The sequence below is a fragment of the Coregonus lavaretus genome (genome assembly GCF_964263955.1).
Source record: "Coregonus lavaretus genome assembly, chromosome: 28".
NCBI classification, from domain to species: Eukaryota; Metazoa; Chordata; class Actinopteri; order Salmoniformes; family Salmonidae; genus Coregonus; species Coregonus lavaretus.
Window position 1 is genome coordinate 15298509 of NC_140015.1, and position 24975 is coordinate 15323483.

The following is a 24975-nucleotide window of genomic DNA, read 5'->3' on the forward strand; positions in this document are numbered from 1 at the left end:
CTGGCACTGCAGGATTTGAGTCCCTGGCGGCGTAGTGTGTTACTGATGGTTGGCTTGTTACTTTGGTCCCAGCTCTCTGCAGGTCATTCACTAGGTCCCCCCATGTGGTTCTGGGATTTTTGCTCACCATTCTTGTGATCATTTTGACCCCACGGGGTGAGATCTTGCGTGGAGCCCCAGATCGAGGGAGATTATCAGTGGTCTTGTATGTCTTCCATTTCCTAATAATTGCTCCCACAGTTGATTTCTTCAAACCAAGCTGCTTACCTATTGCAGATTCAGTCTTCCCTGCCTGGTGCAGGTCTACTATTTTGTTTCTGGTGTCCTTTGACAGCTCTTTGGTCTTGGCCATAGTGGAGTTTGGAGTGTGACTGTTTGAGGTTGTGGACAGGTGTCTTTTATACTGATAACAAGTTCAAACAGGTGCCATTAATACAGGTAACGAGTGGAGGACAGAGGAGCCTCTTAAAGAAGTTGTTACAGGTCTGTGAGAGCCAGAAATCTTGCTTGTTTGTAGGTGACCAAATACTTATTTTCCACCATAATTTGCAAATAAATTCATTAAAAATCCTACAATGTGATTTTCAGGATTTTTTTTTCTCAATTTGTCTGTCATAGTTGACGTGTACCTATGATGAGAATTACAGGCCTCTCTCATCTTTTTAAGTGGGAGAACTTGCACAATTGGTGGCTGACTAAATACTTTTTTCCCCCACTGTATTTAAAAAAATGTATAAAGCAAAAAACACCATCAAATGCAGTTCATGCTGGCAATGTTGACTGTTGGGTCCTGAGTAACAAAATGCATAGGATCTGGATTGCTGCAGGAGGGGTGTGGACAATCCTGCCGATCTGGGTGGAAATGTAAAGGCTCAGGGTTTTCTGACTTAATGGAATCAGCACTTTAAAATGAATTGCAGTACATGCATTTGATTTGTCCTAACGCAATGTAAGTTGGGTTCAGGGGTGGAGGAATGAACCCGTTATACCCTCACAATGAGAAAAAAACATCACTATGTAAATAATCCCACAATATGTAGCAGGCTAATTACATTTGACAGTCAGTAGAATTATATCAACAAATTCTACCCGTTTAGGATATTCAGCTGGACAATTGATGTCAAATCAACTGGCTTTACCGTGCAAAGCAAAAACATTCACAGGAAACAAGCTCCCTCTAGTGGGTCACAGTGGACAACAGTATTTCATAATACTGGAGATATGTAAAAGATGTGTATTAAAAGGGACCATGTACAATATAGCATATTGCTTTACATATTTTTATATTACATTTTGTTCTTGCATTGGTAAACCAACATAATGCATACAAATGTATCTTTCAAAGAAATGCATTCTTAAAAAAATAAAAAAATATGAACAAATGCATATTAAAAGTGCATATACGTCATAAACAAAACATACAAATAAATTAACATAAAAGGTTTGACGCAGTCTCATGCACTTTCCCAAACTTATTTCATTGTCAAATATTTTCCTGGACTCCTTTTGAACTACTTCCAGAAGACTACTGTACAGATAGTATTGTAGAGTACGTGGGCTGCTGCCTGGTACTATTAGGTAGTCCGTATCTAAAGTCCAGTGTGTCAATCAACAAGAGAAGAATAAAGGAAATTCCATATGACTGATTAATGACATAGTATAAAGACCAACCTACGGCTATCTAATTAGCTACCACTAAATATGTCAGATGTCCTGGACCAGGGCTCTCCAACCCTGTTCCTGGAGAGCTACCATCCTGTAGGTTTTCCCTCCAACCCTAATCTAGCGCACCTGATTCTAATAATTAGCTGGTTGATAAGCTGAATCAGGTTAGTTACAACTGGGGTTGAAGCGGAAACCTACATGAGGGTAGCTCTCCAGGAACAGGGTTGGAGAGCCCTGCCGTTGACACATATATACTCTAGTAGTCTATGCCACAACGAGTATCTTTATGGCAACTACAACGAGACCAAATATGTTCTTTAAAAAATGGAAAACACTCCCATTGCTTAGTAATGACATTCATCCATTAACTGACAAGCCTTTCATACCTAAATCGAATAGTCAACCAGTTCATAGAAAAGTGAAATGAGAGCAGAGTGCACAGGCAACACATGAGATGACTGAGCTACAGATGGAGTCAGTGTGTAGTTTCTGTAGTGTTAATAATGAAGTCCTTGCTGGTGAACAAGAGGGCAAGGGGAAGACTGATAACTTGCTCTTTAAAAAGAGAGCACCCTGTGAACACATGTACTCCAAAATAGTGGAAAACAACTAACATATATTGACACAATGAACATGAATGTAAAAAGGCAGAGACAATCCCTTAAAACAATCATAAGACTAAATAAATTGTGTAAACTTAAGTTAAAAAACAACAAAACAAAGACAAATACATAATGTTCGGCATCTTAAAGATTTTGGGTTACATCCGTTTCGCAATGTGTTAACATTCTCGCATGTAACAATAAAAGTGTCATGAAAACCCTAAAACATAAGTGTACAATTAAAGCAATGGAAGTCACTAACCATGCTCTCCATTGCTGGCATTTGGAAGATAGGATATATTGTACATTTACTCTCTGGTTCACATAGCAACAATCTATTGCATAGATAAGGACATGCATGCATTAGTGTTATCATGCAATACTGCTTTCCACAGTGTTGAAATTGTATTTTCCATCGATTGACAACACAGTGGCACAACCATCTACCTAAAAGCCGAAAATGATAATATTGTTGCAGGCTGCTGATTTCTCTGTGAAAGCGGATTTCACTAATAAAATATATATTCAAAAATGATGGGCCATAAAATAACTCAAACTTTTCATCACCTAAACGTTGGCAATATTTGTAATGACCATTTTGTGAAAGCTGTGAGAGATGTGGTTAAATGTATTCGTAACATGGCAATAGCAGAACGTAACCGAACAGGTTTGGAACCCGGGGTCATCAGTGAGACTCAAGATCATGATAAACTAGAGCTTAGGCCAAGACATTAACTCTGGGAGACAACACCAGCCTTCCGAAGGGTACACTACAAAGCAGGATCAAGGAGTTAGCCAGCTAACTTGCATAAATATTCTGATATCTTTCTACAAAATAAAAAGTTACGCTTGAAATGGGTATGGTCTAATTGATTGAACAAACAAAAAGATACCAAAGTTTAACTTTTTTAATGAACAATAAATTCACTAGTTCTTTCTGGTTGCTTATCAAAGTTAGCTGGCTAACTCACTGATTCTGCTTTGTAGTATACCCCTCAGGTCAAGGCAACGTAATTCAGTGAACTAGCGCTGCTATTGGTTCAAAACCCCACCATTTCAACAGTGTTTGCAGCAGCAGCTCACTTAATGACAGCGTAGCCAGGGGCAACAATAACAAGTGACAGGTTGTCAGACTGTTGCTGAACCCTTACAGCTTCCATTACAGAATCATTCCTGCTTTGACCGAACAGCCATACATATGGCTGTAGTTAATATGTAACAGTGGGGGTTTCACTTTCAGATAGACTGTAACTACAGGCAGCAAAATGTCTGCAGTGGAGTTTAATATTACACTTGGTGCAGTAGGTTAGAGATATCAAATCTCAAGACCCTGGAGAAACTGGGTCTCTTACATTGGCAGCAAGCAAAATATGAAATATTACAAAATGTGTTAAATGCCGTTTCAGTAGATGGGTATCTGAAGATTTCAATATGTTACAACCAGACCACCAAAACATTTTACCCTGGTATTTTGAATCATAATTAAAGTTATCATATTTACCATAGAAGGTAAGACTGAGAACTATTGGATGAACAGTTGAGAACTATTGCACTTAAGGGCATGGTAGATTACCAAATGAGTTACAGCAAGACACAGGGAGAGTTCAGTAACAGGTCAAAGCTAGAGGGAGAAAAGCTTTGCAGATATTGGGGTAGCAATAGATCTGGCTTAAATGACTTGTCAAACTATCATTCAACTAAGGAGAAAATCCCATGCAGGGCCTGTTTTACAGTTATGTAGGTATGCTACAAGTAAACAGCAAAGAATAGCAAAACGTTCAGTGCAGTGTGCATTATTTAGATTGTCCTGTCTTCAGATCAAGTCCATTCAAAAGCAAACAGCACAAATGTACCAATGTTCAACTTAAATGAGCGATTATGGGTTTTATCAGTACTATACAGCTGCCTATGGCTGCTATTACATACATGGCAGAAATGTTAATTTCTCATGAGGTACCACAGGTTGAGAGGTGCTACCAGGATTGGTAACTGTGAACACATAGATCAGGGGTAGGCAACTAGATTCAGCCGCGGATGGTCAGGGGGCCGGAACAAAATTATAATAATTTGTACACTGCAAAATTACCACAACTAAGCCCAAAAACAAATTGTATTTGAAAATAAAAATCATTACATACCTTGATTACATCTCTTTTTTTTTCTCAAGAGAATACTTGGGAATAGATTTTCTACATTAAAGAAATGTTTTGCTGAATTCCTGGTGATTTTACAGCCTTTGACCAAAAACTAAAATCCCCCAAAATTAATATATTTGTTTATACTAAAATCTTTGGGTAGCCCCCCCAAAAAATATATATATTTTTAACTTGCGGGCCGGTTTCGGGCCACGGGACGCCTGTTGCCGACCCCTGACATAGATAGTTTTTTATATTTCAGAATCTCAGCATTTTAAATATATCAAACAGTGCCAGTATTGCCCTTTGAACAGCACCAGGTGTAGAAATGGAGTAACATTTTAGACTACTCCACAAAATATCTTAAGACTAGCGTCCCTTTACAACCTTAAATATCAAGTCCTAGACCCGTTACTCTAGTTTCACGTGACTTTTTTTAAACCATGTGAAAGTAATACATAAAAAATGACTAATAGATTTTTTGTTAACCAAGTTACTGTATAGCGTTGTCCTGGGGAAAAATATTCCATACTGTATTTACAAAGTGCTATCTTAAAACATTCCTATTCAGTTTTGTGTACAGTAGTAGACTAATACCATACTTTGCCGAAGGCAATGATTTGGTTCCATGACAGGATAGAAAGGCGCTTTTGATCATTTACATCTTGCTTATGAAAAGAAAAATACAAGTATATATACATATACTCTCTAAATCTATATATATTTATATCTTAGGCACACGGGAAAAAAATAGCTGCATACATAAAATAATGAGACTGCTATCGATATATAATGTCATTGAGGCTTCTGTGTTGGGCGTGCAGAAGATTGCATGCTGGTAGAAAGCTTTCTGGAGGATGCCTGCTTCTCAAGAGGCTTTTTCCCATTGGGGGGAGAATTAAGACTGGATTCAGAAGTGGAAGACTTGGATTTGCCTATAACAGGTAACAGAGAGCGTCTGACTGGGGTGGAGGGCTTGGAGGACTCCTTTACCTCAGTGACAACCTCGTTCACATGATGCTCTGGGGAGGCCTGCAGTGAGGCATTGGCTGACCCATCCCCCTCCTGACCGCTCAGCCTGGCTGTCCTCTCAGAGGCCTTCTTGGCCAGGATGCTGGTCTTACCCAGATCGGCCGACCGGCGAGACTCTCTCTGGCGCAGGGCGTTCTTGAAGAACGACAGACCCTTGTCCTCTGACTTGCTGCTGCGCCTAGGGTCCCTGGAGGAGACGCTGGGGGAGCGCAGGCTGGTGACAGAGGAGCTGCTGATGGAACTCCGCAAAAACCTCCTCTCTGGACGGACCCCCTCCACAGCGGTCTTGCTGGGGGTCCGGGCTGCAGCGTTGCTGCCCCAGCGTGGTCTATCAACCAGAGGGCTTACCAACCCCGAGTCCCGACTGCAGCTCCTCTCCAGCAGCTTCTTCCGACCAGAGGAGGTCTTCTCAAGGCCAGAGGAACTCTTCTTTACGGTGGGGGAAGGGGAGGCGGAGGACTGCGGCGTGGAGATGCGCTGCTTGCGCTGAGGGGTTCCAGCTGCCGAGTCGGGACCCTTGGAAGACAAAGACTCTTTCTTTTTGGATGGGGTCCTGGTGGGCGTAGCGCTGCCGCTGCTAGTGGTCTTGTCTTTAGAGTTGGTCACCTTGGGGCCCTTCACCACAGGGCTGGAAGACATTTGGGATGTAGAGGATTTGGGGTTGGAGGACGAACACTGGCGCTTCTTGGAGCTTTTCTCTGGCTCAGACTTGATGGAACTCTTTTTGGACCCGACGCTCTCTAACTTCGGGGCAGATCCGGCGGTGCTGCTCTTGCGTTTCTGCTCCTTCGACGGGGTGGCTTGTGCATTTTGGTCCAGGGCTGTTATCTGGTTGTTGTTGTCAGTCGGGTCACTCTTGGAGCTCTTCTTATCGGCTGGCGTGGGTGCCCTGCAGTAGACCTCGTCTAGGATCCTCCTGTCATGGTCCTGATCGGTGCTGTTCCCCTCCATCATGGCCAAGGGGGCCCTGCCGCCAGGGTAGCACTCGTGCCTGCTGTAGCTACCGAAGCAAGACGTGGATACCTTGTCATCACACGCCTCTCCCCTCTCTCCTATCCTCTCCAAGGGGGGAGAGGAGCGTGAGTCCAGGGAGAAGCGTGAGGGGGAGTTGGACCTCATCTGGAGCTTGGCAGAGAGGGACCAGGAGGGCTTCATGCCGTTCTCACTGAAGGCTAGAGGACTGGCGATGGATGACCTGGAAGACGAGCTCTGACGCTGGATGCTCCGAACAAAGGGACGGGTCGAAAAACCACCTAAATAGATTAAAATAAATGAATTTACACTAACGCACTAGACTCAATGAAATGATAATTTAATGCCCCTTTTTCTCAAGTGGGCATGGTAACAGATTGTGTAAGGTCAGAAATAACTAGCTAGAGGAGGGGAAAAGAGCTGAAGAAGGAGAAATAAGACAGAGAATCCCATTGTATCTCACCGTCATCTTCGCAGTGGTCCCCTGTGGTGAACTCCACCGACTCGCCCAGGGAAGCCAGAGAGGTGCGTCTGGAGGAGGCCCCGGAAGCCAGGCTGGCCGGCCTGCTGCCTTGGAGACGATTCACCCAGTGGTCACACAGAGATGAGCTGGTGGAGCCTGGCACAGATAGACACAACAATCAACACCCTCAGGTCTCTCACAGATAACCAAACTCACTCCAAGTTGTTGATGCTACAGTCCAACTAAGACTGGACAGACAGTTTCAATGTCACTTAATGACATTTCTCCTATCGAACAACGTAATACACCATCTTAACTAAACACTAGTGTCAGGAAAATCCCACACTCCAAGAAGCAACCACTGACCTGCTACGGAGCTGTTGGCGGACCAGGAGGGGATGGTGTTCCTCCTCTGGTAGAACAAGATGTAGGCCGTCTGCTGACACAAATCATCGTCAGCGATGGGCTGGACCTCACTGTCGTCAAAGCAGTACCACTGGCCGTCAACAGAGTTCTTACAGTAAGCTGGGGGTTAGAAGAACAAGATATTTAGGGTGATGGTGAAGAAACTGTCAGACTGTAGTGTTATTTTCCTATCCATCTACCTCCACAGTCAGTGACTACTACCACCCTACTGCTAAACCCCCAGTCTTACCTGTGTAGTGGCCTCCATGCATGTTTCCGTGGTGATTGCAGACGGCGTACAGGTCGTACAGGTAGTCGTCAGGGTTACGCCCCAGGCCGTACGGTCGTCTCCATGGTGACCAGTGGGAGGGCAGGCTCCAGCTGCTCTGGGACCTCTTCACCATGTGAGGAGCCATGTCCATGCCTAGCAGAGGGAACCGCACCATGTTCTGCATCTTCACCCTCCTGTCAGCCTCCTTCAGGACACAGCAGCAAACACATCAGTACCCAGTCAACTGAACTGTCGCTACACCTGCCTCTTAGACAGGCAGGAGATAGGTCACTGGGTAAGACTAAGTGACAGTGACTGAAGGCAAACCAAGAATAAGAACCAGTCGGGCCACCAAAAGCATGAGAAACTACCATTACTAAAACATAACAGGAATGTTTGGACACAATTCTCAGTGTGGGAATTGAAGGGGGTGCTGAATGCTATGTAGCTTAGTGGTTAAGAGCGTTGTGCCAGTAACCGAAAGGTCGCTGGTTCTAATCCCCGAGCCGACTAGGTGAAAAACCTGTCGATGTGCCCTTGAGCAAGGCACTTAACCCTAATTGCTCCTGTAAGTCGCTCTGGATAAGAGCGTCTGCTAAATGACCAATTCATTCAATTCATAGGTGCTGCAGTACCTGTCTGAACCTCTTGAGGTGCAGTATGAGGACGTCAGGCAGGGTCCACAGGCTGAGCTTGATGCGGCCCTGCTGCAGCTGCTTGCAGTGGGGGCAGCGCCAGGCATCATCCGGGGCCAGCTGGAACAGAGACGGCACACACACGCAGCCATCAAGGAAAAGCTCCCCACCGCAGTGCTTTTAAATCAGTCTTACTCATAGAGGGAGTTCCTGACTGCTCTACTCCATGTTTTCACAGCAACCTCATTTTTTGTGACCAGAGCCTGTTCTTAAACTGACCACCTCCAGCCTCGGCTAACCACAGTGTATATTCAGAGTCTATCTGGCGTCCTTCCAGACAGAGAGAAGCCGTTATAAAAATGCTATACTTCAAACATAGCATTAGGGGCAGAATATCCAGCAACCTCAGCATTTGAACCAAATGAAAGGCTATTGGATATTCAGCTGTTGAATAATAAACCAACCCTCTGGTAAGAAGAGAATGTTCCTTTTTTCAAGTCTCTTTTCTTGTTTAAATACATACGACAGCATACAAATGCATCGACGGCCATTGTGTGTGGCCTTGTGATACCAACACAGTGTGTGTGTGTGTGTGTGTGTGTGTGTGTGTACTCCAGTGTTACCTGCTCCTCTTTGGTGTAGAGCTGGAGGCACTGAGCGAGGGTGCAGGCCTGGGGCTGATGGTGATGCTCTCTGTGCAGATACACACTCTCAGCATCAGGGATGTACTCTTCCTCAGTGAGCCCAAACAGACTGCATGGAAGGGGAGGGGAGTCACAGTCAGCCAATGAATCACTCAACAACACACTGCCTCCTTTCCTAACACACAATACTAAATCTGACAATTCCCAATAAGTGGAGATTGCTTAGGTAGGCAAATACTTAAGGATTTCATTCCTTTATGTTATCATGTCTCCAAATTTCTAAAGACATTCGCATGCTTCCCAGCCGAAACAGTTCGTAAGAGTTTGTGCATCTTTATGACGGCATTATGTGAAGTTTCTGTTCGTTTTGGAGTTCGGTAAAAATAAATGTGGCTGTTCGGGCACACTTTTTCTGAGGCAAGCCGAAGTCGGTAGCCAAAGTCTACGCCCCTTCGTCTGTGATTGGTCAGCAGTAGCGATTCTTCAATAAAGCCTTTGTTGTCATTCAATGAGAGACAGCTCGTTTTCATGCAATTTTTTAAATTGAGAAATAAATACTGCATCAAACATCTTCGTTAAATTTAAAATTGCACGACTATGAACTTCTCTGCAAAAACGTCAAAATTAATGACAGATTTCTTGAGTTATCTTCGATTAATTCTGACTACGGTCTCTCAAAATGGACAAACAGTACTTTTCCTCTCTCTCTCAAGCACACTCGTTCGGTTTTCCAAGCCGAGTTCAGCAAGGCACCAGCCTCAACTATTTTACTGAGTTACAGTTCATATAAGGAAATCAATTTAAGTCAATTTAAATTAATTCAATAGGCCCTAATCTATAATTTGACATGACTGGGCAGGGGTGCATTAGGCCCACCCACTTGGGAGCCAGGTCCAGCCAATCAGAATTAGTTTTTCCCCCACAAAAGGGCTTTATTACAGACAGAAATAATCCTTAGTTTCATCAGCTGTCTGGGTGGCTGGTCTCAGACGATCCCGCAGGTGAAGAAGCCGGATGTGGAGGTCCTGGGCTGGCGTGGTTACCTGTGGTCTGCGGTTGTGAGGCCGGTTGGACGTACTGCCAAATTCTCTAAAATGACATTGGATGCATCTTATAGCGGAGAACTGAACATTAAACTCTCTGGCAACAGCTCTGGTGGACATTCCTGCAGTCAGTATGTCAATTGCACACTCCCTCAAAACTAAACTGCACATTTTAGAGTGGCCTTTTATTTTCCCCAGCACAAGGTGCACCTGTGTAATGATTGTGCTGTTTAATCATCTTTTTGATATGCCACACCTGTCAGGTAGATGGATTATCTTGGCAAAGGAGAAATGCTCACTAACAGGGATGTAAACAAATTAGTGCAGTTCCAGGTCTCTGGCAGCCTCTGGAACTGCCGTTCTGCGGCCAACAAGGCAGAGTTAATCTCAGCCTATGCTACCCTCCAGTCCCTCGACTTCTTGGCGCTGACGGAAACATGGATTACCACAGAAAACACTGCTACTCCTACTGCTCTTTCCTCGTCTGACCATGTGTTCTGGAGAGCATCTGGTCAGCGCGGCGGTGGCACAGGAATCCTCATCTCTCCCAATTGGACATTCTCTCTTTCCCCCTGACCCATCTGTCCATCTCCTCATTTGAATTCCATGCTGTCACAGTCACTAGCCCATTCAAGCTTAACATCCTTATCATTTATCGCCCTCCAGGATCCCTTGAAGAGTTCATCAATGAGCTTGACGCCTTGAAAAGTTCCTTTCCTGAGGATGGCTCACCCCTCACAGTTCTGGGTGACTAACCTCCCTACGTCTGCCTTTGACTCATTTCTCTCTGCTTCCTTCTTTCCACTCCTTTCCTCTTTTGACCTCACCCTCTCACCGTCCCCCCCTACTCACAAGGCAGGCAATACGCTTGACCTCATCTTTACTAGATGCTGTTCTTCTACTAATCTCACTGCAACTCCCCTCCAAGTCTCCGACCACTACTTCGTATCCTTTTCTCTCTCGCTCTCCTCCAACACTACTCACTCTGCCCCTACTCAGATGGTAATGTGCCGTCGCAACCTTCGCCCTCTCTCTCCCGCTACTCTCTCCTCTTCCATCCTTTCATCTCTTCCCTCTGCTAAATCCTTCTCCCTCCGATCTCCTGATTCTGCCTCCTCAACCCTCCTCTCCTCCCTTTCTGCATCTTTTGACTCTCTATGTCCCCTATCCTCCCGGCCGGCTCGGTCCTCCCCTCCTGCACCGTGGCTTGACGACTCATTGCGAGCTCACAGAAGAGGGCTCCGGGCAGCCGAGCGGAAATGGAGGAAAACTAGACTCCCTGCGGACCTGTCATCTTTTCACTCCCTGCTCTCTACATTCTCTTCCTCTGTTTCCGCTGCTAAAGCCACTTTCTACCACTCTAAATTTCAAGCCTCTGCCTCTAACCCTAGGAAGCTCTTTGCCACCTTCTCCTCCCTGCTGAATCCTCCTCCTCCTCCTCCCCCTCCCTCTCTGTGGATGACTTCGTCAACCATTTTGAAAAGAAGGTTGATGACATCCAATCCTCATTTATTAAGTCAAATGACACCGCTGGTCTTGCTCACACTGCCCTACCCTATGCTTTGACTTCTTTCTCCCCTCTCTCTCCAGATGAAATCTTGCGACTTGTGACGGCCGGCCGCCCAACAACCTGCCCGTTTGACCCTATCCCCTCCTCTCTTCTCCAGACCATTTCCAGAGACCTTCTCCCTTACCTCACCACGCTCATCAACTCATCCTTGACCGCTGGCCATGTCCCTTCCGTCTTCAAGAGAGCGAGAGTTGCACCCCTCCTCAAAAAACCTACACTCGATCCCTCCGATGTCAACAACTACAGACCAGTATCCCTTCTTTCTTTTCTCTCCAAAACTCTTGAGCGTGCCGTCTCTAGCCAACTCTCCTGCTATCTCTCTCAGAATGACCTTCTTGATCCAAACCAGTCAGGTTTCAAGACTGGTCATTCAAATGAGACTGCTCTTCTCTGTGTAACGGAGGCTCTCCGCACTGCTAAAGCTAACTCTCTCCCCTCTGCTCTTATCCTTCTAGACCTATCTGCTGCCTTTGATACTGTGAACCATCAGATCCTCCTCTCCACCCTCTCCGAGTTGGGCATCTCCGGCGCTGCTCACTCTTGGATTGCGTCCTACCGGACAGGTCGCTCCTACCAGGTGGCGTGGCGAGAATCTGTCTCCGCACCACGTGCTCTCACCACTGGTGTTGGCTGGGCTCCCTGCCTGTGCCATTAAACCCCTACAACTTATCCAGAACGCTGCAGACCGTCTGGTATTCGACCTTCCCAAGTTCTCTCATGTCACCCCGCTCCTCCGCACACTCCACTGGCTTCCAGTTGAGGCTCGCATCTACTACAAGACCATGGTGCTTGCCTACGGAGCTGTCAGGGGAACGGCACCTCCTTACCTTCAGGCTCTGATCAGACCCTACACCCAAACGAGAGCACTACGTTCATCCACCTCTGGCCTGCTAGCTCCCCTACCTGTACGGAAGCACAGTTCCCGCTCAGCCCAGTCAAAGCTATTTGCTGCTCTGGCACCCCAATGGTGGAACAAGCTCCGCCACGACGCCAGGACAGCGGAGTCACTGACCACCTTCCAGAGACACTTGAAACCCTACCTCTTTAAGGAATACCTGGAATAGTATAAAGTAATCCTTCTACACCCCCCCCCCCCCCCCCCCCCCTCCCCATACAAAAAAGTGGTTGTCCCACTGGCTATCATAAGTTCAATGCACCAATTTGTAAGTCGCTAAATGATGTAAATGTAAATACGCTTTTTGTGCGTATGGAAGATTTCTGGAATCTTTTATTTCAGCTAATGAAACATGGGACCAACAATTTACATGTTGCGTTTATATTTTTGTTCAGTATACATTTTGCCCAAAAGTTATGAGATCCAAAATGTACCGCTTAGTAGGAATGACCCAGCTACGTTAGTTAGCCAGCTAGCTAGCTAGCTTGAAAGGCTAATTGAGGCTGCTGTGCTCCCCACCTCCTTGTCTACAACAATTCAATTCATATTAAACAATTGTAGCCTACTTACTTACATTTAGCCAACTTAATTTCGTAATTGTAATTCCATTTTGCATTGATTAGAAATCTCCCACTTCACTTGGAGCCTTTGATGGTAGTGCTGCTTTGACTGACCGACAATAACAAGCTACACTCGTGAAAAGTGTGTAGGCTACCGGTACGTCTTTTTTTAATGGAGCGCACTCATAAAAACTCATAAAACTGTTGTTTTATTAAAATGTCTAATGTCATGGTATATCCTTGTATGTAGCAATGTCACATAGATAATAACATTTTAGACAAAGTATTTTCATTAAAATAGGCCTAGCCTATATATATTTTTTTAATATCTTCTCGCAAGTAATTGAATACTAACTTCCATTTGGATAGTCAAATATTCTAACAACCATCCCCATCCCTAGTGGCTTTATGGGGATAATTTATGGTCATGTATTTCCCTGCAGGATGAATCTCACCACAAAACCCCAGAAACATGGCATTTTTCAAAGGGATGCAGAGCACCAGCAATATTGTTGTGCAGCGTTCACTCACTAATCCTTGGTCTCTTTGTCCCACTCCACCACTATCTTGACGTGCGGCGGTCCCCCCTGTCCACAGGACTTGTACGCTCTGCCGAAGAAAGATTATGTTATGAGGGAAAACGAGAACAAGCCAGTTTCACAACCCTGCCTGACAAGTTAAAAATATTCCAACTAACAAGCTGTATTCCTCTCATCTTCAAAACACTACAAATCTAAGTGAATTGGATTTACATTACCCATGTGGCTGTCCTTTTGCCTCCTGTACACATATCTAACCAGCTTTGTAGTGTGTGTACTGTGTGACAAACTTCCATTCTATTCAATTGAATCAGCAACTGGGATATAAACTATAATCCAAACCTGCTGAGCAAGCAGTGTGTGTGAAGAAACAGACACCAAAACATGTTAAGGCACGCTATTTAATGGTTCTGGTGACATAAGAGCATCTAATCTGGCATTCAAGTCTGGTTAGAGGATTACAAGGAGGCGGTGAACTGTAAACAACAGTGTGCATTGGGGGTGAGGAGGTGGTGTTCAGTAGGAAGAAAACATTTTTGAAAAGGGGAGATACTACCTGAACACAGATGTCCTTTTTCTGATGAGAAACGTTTTGTTATGTGCCCTACTGAACATGACCCTGGTTGAGAGCTACAGTTGAATAATATAAAATATGCCATTTAGCAGACACTTTTATCCAAAGCGACTTACTGTCATGCGTGCATACATTTTTTACATACAGATGTGCTATCTTAATTTGATCACTCTGTTGTCGCAGAGAATCTTCCTGCGCAACAGGAAATGCAAATGTATTGCATTCGAGGTTTAACAAAAAATGTATCAACCCCTCAAAAATGTCCATTAATTATAATCCACATAATATAGAAACTGGTCAAATTAAGATATCACATCTGTATGGGTGGTCCCAGGAATCGAACACACTATCCTGGAGTTGCAAGCACCATGCTCTACCAACTGAGCTACAAAGGACCAGGAATAACAAGGAGACTGACCTTTCCACTGTTGGGTGACAGAGAGGCTGCTCCTCTTGGGGCAGGAGGTATGTGATGCCAACCACACCAACCACTCGTAGGCTGAAGGGCCCCACCTGCAGATAATACCAGGACTTTAGTTACTCACTATCCCTATTCCCACTTCCTGACTGCTACGTATAGACATGTTGCCATGGCCGTGCTTTTCAAACCAGACCAACTGCATTCTATCCAATGAAGCAACTTACACGTCCAACATGCCATTACATGGGAATCAACTGTTCATTTCTTTAGAGTCTAAGACGTTGGAGGATAGGGGGTGCTAAGCTGACATATGGAATTGTTTTAAAATGGTCATACTATGGATAATTTAGCTATTTTATTTTGAATTTTAGGACCCCTTTAGATATAATAAAAAATATATAAAACATGTATTTTATCAAATATTGATTTTGGCCTTTACTACTAAAGCCCATAGAAACGCATTGAATAACACATTCATATATGGCAAAAAGGACAGTCAAGAAATAAATAATAAGAAACAAGGTTTTGAAGTGTCTGTCCTAAATCTAGGAGATATAAAAAAAATGCTGGAAATATATACACCATCAGTCAAAAGTTTGGACACACCTACTCCTACAAGGGTTTTTCTTTATTTTAATATTTTCTACATTGTAGAATAATAGTGAAGACATCAAAACAATGAAATAACACATATGGAATCATGTAGTAAACAAAAATGTGTTAAACAAATCAAAATATAGTTTATATTTGAGATTCTTCAAATAGCCACCCTTTGCTTTGATGACAGAAGGCACACTCTTGGCATTATCTCAACCACCTTCATGAGGTAGTCACCTGGAATGCATTTCAATTAACAGGTGTGCCTTCTTAAAAGTTAATTTGTGGAATTTCTTTCCTTCTTAATGCGTTTGAGCCAATCAGTTGTGTTGTGACAAGGGGGGGGGGGGTATACAGAAGATAGCCCTATTTGGTAAAAGAGCATGTCCATATTATGGCAAGAACAGCTCAAATAAGCAAAGAGAAACGACAGTCCATCATTACTTTAAGACATGAAGGTCAGTCAATACGGAACATTTCAAGAACTTGATGGAACTGGCTCTCATTAGGACCGCCACAGGAATGGAAGACCCAGAGTTACCTCTGCTGCAGAGGATAAGTTTATTAGAGTTACCAGCCTCAGAAATTGCAGCCCAAATAAATGCTTCACAGAGTTCAAGTAACATACACATCTCAACATCAACTGTTCAGAGGAGACTGTGTGAATCAGGCCTTCATGGTCGAATTGCTGCAAAGAAAACACTACTAAAGGACACCAATAAGAAGAAGAGACTTGCTTGGGCCAAGAAACACGAGCAATGGACATTAGACCGGTGGGAATTTGTCCTTTGGTCTGGAGTCCAAATTTCAGATTTTTGGTTCCAACCGCCGTGGCTTTGTGAGACGTGGTGTGGGTGAACGGATGATCTCCGGTTGTGTATTTCCCACCGGAAAGCATGGAGGAGGAGGTGTTATGGTGTGGGGGTGCTTTGCTGGTGACACTGTCTGTGATTTATTTAGAATTCAAGGCACACTTAACCAGCATGGCTACCACAGCATTCTGACGCGATACGCCATCACATCTGGTTTGGGCTTAGTGGGACTATCATTTGTTTTTCAACAGGACAATGACCCAACACACCTCCAGGCTGTGTAAGGGCTATTTTACAAAGAAGGAGAGTGATGGAGTGCTGCATCAGATGACCTGGCCTCCACAATCCCCTGACCTCAACCCAATTGAGATGGTTTGGGATGAGTCGACGGCAGAGTGAAGGTAAAGCATCCAACAAATGCTCAGCATATGTGGGAACTCCTTCAAGACTGTTGGGAAAGCATTCCAGGCAAAGGTGGTTGAGAGAATGCAAAGAGTGTGCAAAGCTGTCATCAAGGCAAAGGGTGGCTACTTTGAAGAATCTCAAATATAAAATATATTTTGATTTGTTTAAAACTTTTTTGGTTACTACATGATTCCATATGTGTTATTTCATAGTTTTGATGTCTTCACTATTATTCTATAATGTAGAAATTAGTAAAAATAAAGAAAAACCCTTGAATGAGTAGGTGTGTCTAAACTTTTGACTGGTACTGTATATATATTTTTGGGTAGGCACAAAACTACCTTCATACTTCCATTAGTTTTTTTTAACCGGTACCGGTTACCTTCAGACGAATCCTGTGACAGTTGTAGGGGTCGTAGAGTAAAACGGAGTTTGTGGGAGTCTTACCTTTCCATTGAGTGGTCATAATAATTTATATGTCAAACTGTTCAGAAGTTTTTGTGAGAAGAATGATTTAATGGATCTCTCATGGTCTGACGCACACAGCTCTAGCTCTGACGGCTTTTACTGCAGATGCGGAAGTGCGACACTGGCGGATGCAGTGGATTGAGGGGGTTAAATGCAGTAAACCACAGTGCTTGCTAGTGAAAGCCTTCACTCGTAAGTCAGACTCTTTTGCCATATCATATTTTTTTTTAGTTGACAGTTTACCTCAATTATGTGGGGTTGTGTTTCCATTCACCCACCTGAATGTAAACTCCTGGCCTGAGCAGGTGATGCATCTTCTCCAGGATCTCCTTCTGCAGGATATCCCAGGTCACAGTGCGATCCATGTACAGTACAAATGGAAGACCAAACCTGGAAAAGAGGGAATGATATTCTACTGTTAAGACTCCAAGTATACCTTAATATAACAAATCTCATATGACCTGCACGGTTTCAGAGGACAGTGGAAAACGCTGGGCTGTAGTACCCATAGAAATACAATTAGAACATTGTAGTCAATATTATTAATAGTGCATCTCTATAGTACCTCCTCCCTTGCTGGCCGGTGCAGGCTCGGTTACAGATCAGCAGGACCATCTTGTCGGCCCCCATGTTCTTATTGGGCGTTGCAGTGGCAGGATTCACAGCTCCTTGCATGAAAGATGAAGTCCTGCTCATCTCACTCCCAAACTTTAAGTTGTTCTGGTTCAGGTTGGCAAGGAGACTCCCTGGATTTCAAATCCCAATCGGTCATTGATACTCAGTCAATACTTCAATATACATTACACAAAATGCATGACAAGTACACTACCAAAACTGCAAAAAAAAAAATTGAGAAATGCCCAAAACGTATTGAATAATTTGATATCAAAAGTAGATTAATAGTGAAGAGGTACCTCTCTTGGTTCGAATGTTCTCTAGCCTGAAGGTCTCAGGCGTCTCAAAGGCAAAGATGGAGTCGCTCTCCTGAATGATATCGAGATCGTCGTCATCATCACAGAAGGAGCGATGGAAACCGTCGTAGTACATCTCCGTCAAAACAAACTAAAACAAAGATAAGAGGAAGTCAGAACAAATCAATAAGCTGCTGCCATTTAGTCAACTCTAAAATGCTTTTATTCAGATAAGATGGTGAAACATTAGTTAGGCCATGCCCATTTTAGTGAATGAAAAACAGAACACAAATAAACATCAATATTCTCTACAGTGTATAGGCCTACCTCTTCTGTAAATATGGAAGGCTACACACTATGCTTGAAAACCCCCTCCCTTCCTCCTGGAGTCCTTGACCTATCCCTCAATCATATCAACTTTTCTTATTCAGACTAGGATTTCACAAAGACTAGTGTTTTGCTTAATGTTATCCAATGACATCACTGTATGAAAGGTTCAGCCACATCAAACCTAAGCATCAGTTCTGTTGTTCTTGGATACAATGGGCTCTGTTCCAGTGATCCCTTCATCCTGATTAAAGAGACTATGATGCACTATTCTAATACTACTTACCACAACACTATAAAGCAGCTATTAATACTGAAATGGGCACACAATCAGTCTAGTACCCAGGGATTAATCATTAAAGGAAAAGTAAGTCTAAGTAGGGCGCTCCTTTACTGTTCTTTTCAGATAACAATCCTTTGAAATCCTTAGTAGCTAGATACCACAATAAAATAAAACATCCAAGTTAACGTCTGTGTGTATGTAACCTAGTAAGACAGAGCTGAGGCTGCTAGGGTTTAGAGAGCAGGAAGGAAGCAGCACCTGGTCCAGGGGGATCTTGGTCTCACGTGACACAGCATCTCGGAGTCTGGACACGGTGCTGTTCAGGGGCACGGCCACTCCGATCCTCATACAGTGAGAGTACTTCCCCTGGTAGACCACTGTCACATACAGAGGCCTGGGAGGAGAGGAAACATGGGAAAGGACAGGGATCAAATATTGGCACTCTGCATGGAATAATTACAAAACACCAGATAAAAACCACTGACATGGGCCAGGAATTAACAGAATGGACAAACTCAACTGTCGCCATATCAAACACAATTACGTCCAATAATCAACCTCTTAGGAGAGGACAGGTTTCCATCTCCTCTAATAATGCTGCTACATCACTGTCTGGAGACTAGCTCATTTGTAATTACTCTGAGAGCACTGAGCAGGATTCCTCTGGTGACTGTGTGGATCAGTGCTACTCTAAGCTGACACTAAGAACTCAGCCAGCAGGCACAGCAATGCAGCTTTTTCAGGAGTTCAGTTTCAGATACCACACATTTAGGAGAACCCACATTTTCAAGATGGTTGCCATTTCTGAGATTCTCTGTCATTTGAACTTTTTATATAGGATCTGTCCCATGATTGTGTTTCTGGGAGGAGAAGGAAGAAGAAGAAGTGAGCCACTGAACCTTGGTCTGGAGGACCATTATTCTGTCATCAATCAGATTCGCCGGAGGACTAATGGGACATAATTTGCCACTGCCTATCTCCTAATTTCACCTCATCCTTCCCATCTTTAATTATGCATGGACAGTAATGAATTTAGTGGCTTAAAAAAGAATCTGCATCGATCAAGGCGCTCTCTCCTTGATGTGACAGTATAACACTATCGTAAAAATAGCATCACTGTGTCATGAGGACAAAAAGGCCATACATGTCCCAGGTACCTCAGTTTAGGAGCATTATGAATCCTCAACTGAGTGAGCATAAAGGTGGTTTTGACTGCTAGGCACAAATAATGAAATTCAAAATACTAAAATTATGACAGAAGAACACAACATATTTCTAAAATGTGATAGGCCTACATCTTCATTTCAAATTTAAAAGTACGTCTATTTTCCTTTTTTTCTGGGCATGTAGCCCTTAAATTGGCTTTAGAAATAGAATAGTCCCATAATACTGGCTTGGTTTGGTCTGCAGATAGTCTCCTAAATGGCATATTTGGCCCCAAACGACATTCCTTCTTATTTGCTTTGCTTCCGCATCCCTGGGAAATTGAAATGAACCGCAGTCTCAAGTAGTCTCAAGATATACATTTCAACAGTCTTGTTCCGGCCACCAGACCCAATGCTGGAACACAGCAGAGATGTGTACTCACCTTGTGTGAGGTAAGGGGATGGGCAGGGAGATGCAGAGGAAAGGATCAAAGGTGTTGCTCTGTTTTTGGCAATGCGGGCAGGTGAGCGACGACCTGTCGGTAAGAAAGGGAACTCATTTGTCTCAGAAGAAGTCATGAATACACAGAATGGAGAATATAAAACACCTCAGCGGTAAGCATCATATAAGACCTACCTGTACTGGGCCTGAAATAGCTCTTGCACAAATGAACCGGTAGAGAGCGGAAGAGAAGGCCCCTCTAGATCCCCATCATCCTCTTCCACTGGTGGCTAATAGGAGAAAACAGAGTGGATGAGCTCTCACTGCATATTAGACGATTTAGGATATTGAGGCTGTATTCTATTCACTACGTCAATGAGCATCCAAAGCACAGTCTGAAAGACATCGAAAGGATAAGAGACCAAAATACAAACAAAACTGCCAGTGATGCTGCAGCTCCTCTGACTTATCCCCAAGGAAGTATGGGCATTTGGCATGGCGAACTAATCAACAAAGCTCTGTGGGGTCTATTCAGGTCACGTCTCTCACTCTGCATGTCTAAAGCCTTCCTCATGCTTCGGTTCTGCTGGCGCCTAGTCGAACTCAGCTAGGCGAACGAATGTGCTCGCATACTCCCTTAAAATACCTTTGCTTGAAAAACGGGAAAGCGGCAATAGTATCGTTTGTCCATCTTGAGACACCGTAGCCAGTATACACTTCCTCAACATTGTCAGAATTCATCTAAGATAACTCAAGAAATCTGTCAGTAACTTTGACGTTTTTGCCGAGGAGACCTTATTCGCACAATTTTACTTCTCAAGTGAACAAAATTTGCATGAAAACGATTGGTCTCTGATTGAATGACAACAAACACTTCATTGAAGAATCCCTACTGTTGACCAATCACCGACGAAGGGGCATAGACTTCGGCTACCCACTTCACCACTTCAGCTTGCCTCCAGAAAAATCCTTGCCAAAGATAAAAAATAACAAAATGTCACCATAATATATGCACAAACTGTTCCAAACTGTTTCGGATGGGAAGCATGCGGACGCCTTTACAGAGCAGGGAGCTGTGAGTGACAGCAGACCGGGAAGACTGAGAAATCCAGGAAGGGGACACAGAACACCATCACTTCCTGTTCATTCTCCCACAGGAGATGAATCAGTCATCACACTGTAAAGTAGGGAAGTGAGCTCTATCTCCTAACTTGTTTGTTCCAGTGCGCTGGAAGATTGATGCCTGATAAGGGGCTCAGCGTTCAGAAATGGGTTAGGTCGGTAAATCTGCCCTGGCCTGCAGGATGCCAGGCCCTTTCCCTCGCTCCAATGTTATTCTGTTTGGAATGTCTGAGTGAGGCTTCAAAGGACATCACAATTAGCCAGCCACCTCCTGTCACCTCCTCCACTCAGACTGCTGACTCACCTCAGGTACAGCTCCATTCACTGCTGGCTCAAGGTCACATCACTAACTGTCTCGCTGTGCTAACCTGGCCACTACCACCGTTCCTGAAGTTGCATTAGTAGCCCCTAACTCTATGATGTACAAACAAAAGTTTACCTTAATGGAAGGCCTGTTGTTGGGATGGTTGTTGAGGTCCTCATGTACCCTGTCCAGAAGCCAGAGCAGAAACTCCTGGGCATCATGCTGAGCATTGCCTCTATACTGCAAAGCGCTCTTTGAGACAGCGTTCTGTAACAAAAAGCACAAGCAACACTGAAATAAGTATGATATAGCCTAAATGTATTTGACCATTAGGCTGTTTCAAAGATCTGTAGTATAGGCTGAATCTGAGGACCAAATGCAGTCCTGTGAGACACGCAGTTTTGCTTTATGATGCATTTTACCAACTTACTTTGAACTCCCTGCTGTGCTGTGGGGTGTATTCAAATGTCCACAGGGCCCGGACCAGTCCAGACAGCTGCTCCGTCACCTCGCCTCTGTCCTGAGGGCCCTTCCTCCCCAAATGCACACCGTTTGTCTTCGGTTTCTCCTTCTCCTCGTCCGTTTCCTCGACTCCCCGGTATTGTTCCAGTGCCAAATACTCAGCAAAGAGTTCAGTGTTACTCAGGCACTGGAGGATGGCATTCATGAAACAAGTGTTACCATGGTTTTTGAGACCAGACACTCCAGGGACCTTCTCTCCGAGGAAACGGTCACTATCATCCAAAGCTGTTGAATCTTTGCCTCCAGTTTTGAATAATGTGAAACCCCCATCGTCTTTGTCACCTTCAATAGCATGCCCATCTGATCCAAAATGGGACAAGGTTGACAGGGTCCTGAGGACTCTGCCCATAAAACTACCCACAGAGCGCACAGAGCCTCGTCTGAAGAGTTTCTTGCTGAAGCTACCAGATTTCTTCTCTTTAGTCGTGGCTTTACTAGACATGATTGTCTGGCTTGTTGGGCACCCCGTCATGCAATCAATGTCAAAATACAATCTTTCCTGTGCGGAACGAGCTGAGTTAGCTAGCTAACTAGAATTACTTTCAGCTGTCTCGTGCTACATCTCAACTGGGATTGGGATGTCAAGTTACATCTCCACCCATAAACTAGCTTGCTGGGATATATTTCCCATGCTAGGGGTCTAGCATTGACTACAATTAAATACGTGTCAACACATTTCCAAAGACAATTGTTATGTTGATCTAATTGCATAACTAACGTTAGCGTGTCAGCTAACACAACAGCAACAATCCATAGCTAGCTAGTTAGCGAATCAGCTAGCTAGATTGGCTAGCTAGCTAGCTTGCAAGCCATACATTTATCCATTTTAAGTGATTCGATTTAGTAAAATACACTAATCACAATAAGTTGTCGATGCATTTTTATATGCTAAACAAGTCAACTTATCCGCTGACGTTCTTGCAAGTCGTTTCTTGTAGCTAGCTGATTGTTTTTATAGTTAGCATTTGCACATTAGCTAGCCAGATATGCTAGCCACTGCATAAATGAGTCCCTTGCGCAGAAGTGTCCTCATCCCATCCGAAAATATAAATGTAGCTACCAAGCCAAGAGACGTTGAATTCCGTGTCCTTGATTAACTTGAGTGGGATTGTAAAATGTCCTATGCTTTCCAAACTGAAGTATTCTCCTAAATCCGACTTTCCATTGCAACGGAGTCGGTTTTTCACACTATCAGCAAAAAAACCACGGACACTGCAGGACCGCAGAGAAACAGCTGACGTAACAGAGTCAACGCCAAAATACAACTGGGGGAGGGAGGGGTTCCACTGTGCCTTTTTTTCTCTCTCCATAAACCAAACGTTTTGTATCAAAGTATCAAAATGTGCATTATTGAATAATAAAATCAATGATTTTTTCCAAAGGTAGGCCTATCCATAATCATGCAGTTGACAACTAAGGAAATACTTCCTGATCTAAGGACAGTCCAAAAAATATGATTGTAAGATTGACATAAATAATTGCTTCTTAAAATGTATTTGTTTTGGTTGCAAGTATGAGTGGGTTGGGTCTCCTATAGTACAGGGTGGGGCCCTATGATAATGGGGTTAATGAAATCTGAGAGGAGGTATGTTTCAGTTCCCACATTCATCCAGTCAGACATCAAATTGATCTACTGGTATTTTAATGCACCACAACATACAACATGTACAACAAATAGGATGGTGGAATCAATCCTTGACTGCCACATCTTGGCTGCATGGCCTCATCATACAGTGATGGATTTAGCTTTATTGAATTTTATGTAACCTATCAAAATACTAAATTTGGCTCCATGATCTACTAAAACGCAAAACACACAGACATAGTAAAACAATATATTTTTTAGCTTGGTGTCAGAGGAAAGAGAATCAGTCTGATGAGGGAATCAGTAGTCAAGGTCACCAACATAAAACCAATTGTAATTTCAGTCTTCATTGTGCCCGCCTCCTAATCCTCTACCCACCAATCAGCATGTCTTCTGTCATGTAGCACAGCATGAAATTAGCCTAATGCAAATTGTCCTTTAGACTTCTCTACAATTGAGATGGGAGGGAGAGTCACAGCGAGCTTTGTAATGTATAGTCTACTTTCAGACATCAGACACAATGTCAAACAGCATAAAATGATGTAGGCCTAATGGTTCATGTATTTCCCTTATTGTTTTCCACTGAACGTAGTATGGTTTTGACACCTACAAATGCTACCGACCTAAAGATGCAAGGATGTGGTGAATAAATGTGGGTTTTTAATTATAGTGCCATGAGTCACTTTCCTCATGAATATCTTTCTTGGACCTTTAACTATTGTTTTGCTATAGCTATTGGGTTGGTGGAACTTAGAAGTAAGGTAAAAGTAGGCTACCCAGATATAGATCCTAGAGATACAGATTCATCCATATACTGCCACCACATGCCCATATCATTCAGGTATGGCTTAATTTCCTGCTATTTTAAGCTGTCCTCAGCACACACAGTGACTAGATAATGTGTATCCCAGCAGCACCTCTCATCATTAGGATATCTATCCAATTAAATCTCTCCCAAGTAGCTCAGACTAGAGTGCAGACCCTAGACCTTACGTAAAAGAAGGGTGTAGACCATGCATTTTACTGGGAAACATTGTATGATGATATCATTACATTGATTTCCTTCATTCTATCTTATCCCAGGGTTCAGTGCCTCTGTATTGTATTATACAGTACATGTTAAAGCACATTACTTAATGCAACATTTATTGCCAAACATATTTTCTACAGCTCTTCAAAATTATATACAATTCAGCCATGTGACTATTGCACTCTGCTGTTTGGAGAAAGGAAGTCAGTCACCAAGAAAGATTTGGAAAATAATTAATTATTTTCACTGCAATGTAGACTGCATGAGCACCCCCACACCCCACAGCACATAATGAGAAACAGCTCCATAGATTTGAGCGGCAAAGACTAATTTAGCTACAGACACATGATTATTTAAAAATCCACACATGTAGGCCTAATATGACCTAGTGTGGTTTTATAGAATGATTAATTTGATCATTTTGTGACGGCAACATGGGTGCCTGTACACACACTTGCGCCAATACACGTACTTTTAGGCCTAGATCATTTTTAACACAGGCCCACACTGCTACACACACAGGCCCTTCCCTTATTGCTAGCAAGTGTCCCAGTTATCTTTTGATTCAAATGAAGTAAAAAAAAAATGAAATCCTT

At 43.6% G+C, this 24975-nt stretch overlaps 1 protein-coding gene across 1 annotated transcript; it reads right to left on the bottom strand.

Annotated features, from left to right (window-relative positions):
* Positions 1-1359: 1359 nt before the first annotated feature.
* LOC311103732 (ubiquitin carboxyl-terminal hydrolase 31-like) lies at positions 1360-22420 on the bottom strand. The gene is made up of 16 exons (XM_084145350.1): positions 21673-22420; positions 21378-21509; positions 20012-20106; positions 19818-19910; positions 18488-18623; positions 17623-17770; positions 17274-17454; positions 16987-17098; positions 14424-14518; positions 13424-13501; positions 8804-8933; positions 8181-8300; positions 7525-7750; positions 7236-7394; positions 6870-7025; positions 1360-6687 (listed from the first exon to the last, which is right to left on the bottom strand). Exons 1-16 carry the CDS (start codon positions 22234-22236, stop codon positions 5198-5200), a joined length of 3915 nt encoding a protein of 1304 aa, XP_084001476.1. The 5' UTR covers positions 22237-22420; the 3' UTR covers positions 1360-5197.
* Positions 22421-24975: the final 2555 nt, after the last annotated feature.

Excerpts from the sequence above, each read along its gene's own strand:
- LOC311103732 (XM_084145350.1), bottom strand. The coding sequence starts at position 22,236 with ATGACGGGGTGCCCAACAAGCCAGACAATCATGTCTAGTAAAGCCACG. Across the intron at positions 14,519-16,986 it reads GGCCAGGAGTTTACATTCAG|GTGGGGCCCTTCAGCCTACG; the intron begins GTGGGTGAATGG and ends TATTATCTGCAG. Across the intron at positions 7,026-7,235 it reads CGCCAACAGCTCCGTAGCAG|GCTCCACCAGCTCATCTCTG; the intron begins GTCAGTGGTTGC and ends TATCTGTGCCAG.